Source organism: Solea solea, chromosome 1 (genome assembly GCF_958295425.1).
Source record: "Solea solea chromosome 1, fSolSol10.1, whole genome shotgun sequence".
NCBI lineage: Eukaryota > Metazoa > Chordata > Actinopteri > Pleuronectiformes > Soleidae > Solea > Solea solea.
In genome coordinates, this window is record NC_081134.1 from 940,001 (window position 1) to 945,000 (window position 5,000).

At 41.4% G+C, this 5,000-nt stretch overlaps 1 protein-coding gene across 1 annotated transcript in view; it reads left to right on the top strand.

The window, feature by feature from the left end:
• The window catches only part of reck (reversion-inducing-cysteine-rich protein with kazal motifs), a 56,308-nt gene that overhangs the window by 17,952 nt on the left and 33,356 nt on the right, over positions 1–5,000 (top strand). The window contains exon 3 of the mRNA XM_058628573.1: positions 1,955–2,029. Coding sequence (XP_058484556.1) covers positions 1,955–2,029 — 75 coding nt within the window. The remainder of the gene's footprint in view (positions 1–1,954; positions 2,030–5,000) is intronic.

Consider the following 5,000-nt stretch of genomic DNA (forward strand, 5'->3'; position numbering starts at 1 on the left):
AATGAACCAGAGCCGTTATAAAAGTATAAAACTCAATTGAGATCAAACATAATCTGCTGCTATTTGTGCCTCTGAAAACATATTTTTATCACTTAGACCGGCATTGGTGGACCATTAGAGGCCAGGATTTAAATGATCTATTTAGTCATTATTTAAATTATTAAACATGTATGTTGACCACAGTTTGGAATCGGTCAGTATCAGTATTTGTCCGATATTGGTCGAAATCACTGGATCGGAAAAAATCTGATAGAATCCAAAACTCCACCATGCACAGACATTTTAGCTGAGTCATGTTTGGGTTTATTTCTTCTTTTTGAAGAACAATATTTGTTAGAGTTGTAGAATTATATCATTTGAAATCACTCAGCACAAATGTGTTGTTAACAGCTTCATAGTTCATAAATCACAGAGCTGCGGGCCGTACACACTCTGACCACGGGCCACGATTGGACATGCCTCTGATAAATGATCTATAATCACTGTATCGGACTAACATTGGCATCGGTAGATACTCTTTTATAAAAAAGTAGTATCGTCCCATCCCGATCTGTTGTCTTATCTTCTTAACAACGAACATCCAAGAATACGTCAGGAAGATGGAGGAGGAGCCAGAACCTCTCTCCCGGCATGTTCCTCGGTCAAATTAAAGACGTTGAATGGTTGAAGAAAGCTGGACTGAAAGACTGCGCATGAATCAATAGATTCAGTCGAGGCTGAGGTCTATCACACCAGGTACTGGAGGACACAATGTGTCGACTGTGTAAAGATGCTTCTGAGACTGTACATGGAACAATAGAGCTAAGATCCGATGGGACTTCCAGAACCAGACACACAAACTGCTGGTGGCTTATCAGACGGACATACAGCAGAAGAGGTCAGTGGTGAACATCAAGAAGAAGAAGTCGGAGAAATACCGAAGGCTGAAAGAGGAGATGTAGGAAGTACAAACAAACAGATTCCAGGAACAACAACATCTGAGATACTGAACAGGGCCGTCGGGCTCCTAGGACCCGCACTGCTGTAGGTCTGCTGACTATGTTGATGAGTGGGTCCAATCAGCTGCTCAACCACACGGCTGCTTTTTTGTTTATAGAAGGACTCGCACCATGTCCTGGCTTCACACTCTTCAAGTCTACAACAAGCTCCTCTTCCCCTCGGCGACATGGATCTGATCTTTACCTCGAGAAGTGTTTTAGCTCTGTGTCATGTGTGATACATTGAGCCCATGCTGGTCACATGACCATTGACTGACACTCTCACCTCATCTTCTCACTGGAAACAACAGTTGTAGTTCACAAGAATTATGCACTCACACTTTGAGGCTGTGAAAGGGTGAATCTTACCATCTTGGCTTCATGATTTCACACTTCAGCGTGACTGTGTGCGTGTGTGCGTGTGCGTGTGTGTGTGTGTGTGTGAGCATGTTTCAGAAGTGCTATGACCGACTGGATTCTATTTTCCCATGACATGAGGATTTTGGAAAACTAAAGGAACAACGAGTTTGCTGATGCTGATCAGTATCAATGACTCAATGTTGAGAAGTTTAAGATAAGATCGTCCTTTTTTTATTTACTTTATTCCGCCATGGGGAAATTTACCTGGTTACAGCAGCAAAGACAGTAAAGATAAAGATAATAAATAATAAACATGCATTTCCACATTATATAAAAGTACAATACAGGAAGATATAAACAATACGACCATAAAAAGTTCAAATAGAATGTACATTATAGACAGTTACCAGAACAGTATGGGCTTGAGATTTACAGTATAAACAAAGATTGAACCCCCGCATGATGTGGGAGGGGCCAAATGCTCTGGAGGTGTAACTCTTAACTCAGTTAGAATTCTCAGTTGGGAGAAAAAGAAAGACACTGTGGTCACTAATGTTCACACTTACATGGATTAGAGATGCTTTTTATTCACTCCCTGATTTGTTCCTGTCCTGCAGCTCGCCACCATAAAGAGTGAGTCTCGTCTGAAGCATCTCCTCCAAAGGTTACCCAGCTACTGTCCAGAGTCTATGGTGAGTCCATCGTCTTCTATGAACAGGATTTTCAGTATGATAATCCTCTTTCAGACTTTTTCAACATGCAGCTAACTGCCCCACAGCTCCGCCCACAACAGTCAGCTGACTAGACGACAGAAAAACGTCAATCCCTTGTGATCGGTGTAAATATCCCGTGGAAGTCGAGACAAACTGTACTTAACTGTGCCTCGGCTTTAGTGTTTAATATTCAAAATCCCACCTGATGCATCATAGACCCTGATCTCATTGTTATATTATTATATATATATATTGTTAATATATATATAATAATGTGTAACAGTAAGTGATAATAAGTAGAAACTCATAAGTGACTGACCGAGTGTTTCTGTTAAGAAAGGGCTCAGACAAAAACATGGTACTTAAATATGACCCAAGCCAAACCGGGCTGGTGTGAAGTGACAGCACTGAGGACTTCACAGCATGTTGTGAATGGTGGGATGCAGTGATGCTTCAGACTCTGAAAGTCTTGGTTTAAGAGCCACTAACGTGTGTTAAGATCTGTGTAATGTAAATGTCATCTGCAAATATCCTCAACTACGGACACAGATCCCTCTGTGGAAGTCTGTGTGCAGTCTGCTCATCACTATAGACCTCTGGACGTCACATGACTCAGTTTGCTGAAAAAGCTCCTGATAAATGAACGATACCAGAGTTTGGTTCAAGCTTTAAGAGTTCACTGTGCACTTTAAATCCACAGAGGTCAAGCAACATATCAAAGAACCTCACAAAACCCCAGGAGTGGAGATTATTCCAGACCTGCAGCATTTTCTGACACTTACACATCACTGTTTATTGCATGTTAGTGTTGGATTATCTTGTGTCTGCTCCCTTCATATCTTCAGGCCTACATTCATCAGAACAGTACAGAGAGTTACTGTCTTCCATCTCACGGCTCATAGATATATGGCTGCACATTATTTATATTTATATATATACTTATATTGCACTTTTTACGTCTGTCTGTCTGTATGTTACTTACATTGTATTGTGAATGCTGGATGCTTGTGTTGTCGTATCTGTGCCCTAACCTGAACACTATTTGGACCAAAGTATGTGGACGCCTGACCATTACACCAACAGGGAGTGTAATGATGTATTTAAATACATATACTGTACTTCAGTATGGAACTGGTCCCTGTTTTGCAGCAACTGGAGGTCTTTAAGCAGCCTGTTTCATCTGTGACACGCTCCTGAGTCTCTGGCCTCGTTCTTCTCTGCTGGCCACATTCTCACTCACAGCACATGAGACACAGCTGTAGTGTCTGTAGTGTCTGTAGTGTCTGTAGTGTCTGTAGTGTCTGTGTCTGTCGCACATGTCACAAACACAAAGTTTCAAAGTAAAAGCACTCGAGCGTTTCCATTCCCTGGATCTACAAGGCTTTTATTTTGAAATACATATTTGCAGGACAGACAGATTGATAGTTTATACCACACAGTTCTGGCATTTATTTAAAAATGTATCATCACCTCCAGTGTGGCCCTGGCATGACTTTGTTTTATTGTTGTGAAAGTAAAACTGTAAAATCTTTTGATTTCCCAAATGAAAAATGATATTTTCTCCACTTCTGCATGTTTGAAATGAGTCATTATAGTTTTCGATGTAATGACTGAACTTTGAGCACGTGTACTGTTCTGATGTCTCACTGTGTTGCTTTTGATTAACTCCGAGTCAATGTGAAGACAATATTAGCATCAACCCCCTTGTTAGACTTACTGTATACAGGAAGTGGGTTGTTGGTCATGGTTACCACACACACACACACACACACACACACACGCAGTCCTTCCTCCCACCAGAGTTAATTACAAAGCACATATAGGCGAGTGTCTCATCTGTCTCCAACAGTCGATTAGAACCACAGCAGTGATTAAACTTGGGCAGCTTTAAATGTTTTCTATCATTTGATTGTGTGTCCTGTTCCTATTTAGCTAAACTGATGCTAAATTCCATCCATGGCTCAGTGTTTTTAGTTTTATTAGAATCAAATAGCAACATCTGGTTCACATGGTCCTTTTAACCCTCAACTCTGGCCAACTGTGTAAAGTCTTTTCTCTGAAAAAAAGATTATGAGATGAGATTCAAAGCTCCAGTGAAAGCTCTGGCTTCACATTACAAGACTTTTGAAATCAGGTCAGATCACGTATTAGAGGAGGAGGAGGAGGAGGAGGAGGAGGAGGAGGGTGGCACATCATCTTCTCTTGACTCTCGAAGAAAAGCAGCAGATTTGTGTCTAAGCGTGAGATAAAGTGAGGAACATATGCATCACAAATCACGTGAAGTCACTGACAGGAACCTTTGTCCTCCGGTCAAGAAACACAGGGAGCGTGTTAACTGTGACCACCCTGTAAAAGCACAGGGTAAACAAGTCCCACTGTCATTATCAGTGTCTCAGGTGAACTCAGATGAACTCAGATCGAATTGATCACAAATCTAGATGCTGCATATGTTTCCCTGTTGCTCAACCTGAACTCCATCCTCCAGACGAGACTCTGAGAGAAATAGTGTTTCCCTCCAGTTCTTCAGAGAGAACAAGGACAATCTTTGTGCAGAGCGACAAAAAATAATAATAAACAGACACGGAAATCACAGACATGGAAGAGGAGGAAAATGAGACGGAGCGTGGACAGCGAGGGGACTGTGGAATTAGATTTGTGTAAAACACAATATCGATTTAATCATTCCAAAAAATACACTTGTTCTTTGTGTTCCCGGGTTAGTTGTTTGTGGGCGGGCTTTAGGAAGCTGCCTGCTGATTGGCTAGAGTTTTGGAGCAAAGTCATTATGGGCTCAGAGTCGCCATCTGGAACTCGTTCCCTGTCGACATCCGACAAAATAATTGTATAAAATAAAGGTATCTAACGTTTATAATCTGACAAACGTTAGATATTTATAAATCATTTTGTCCCCATGTTGATGGGGAAAACTTGGGGAACGAGTTCCAGACGG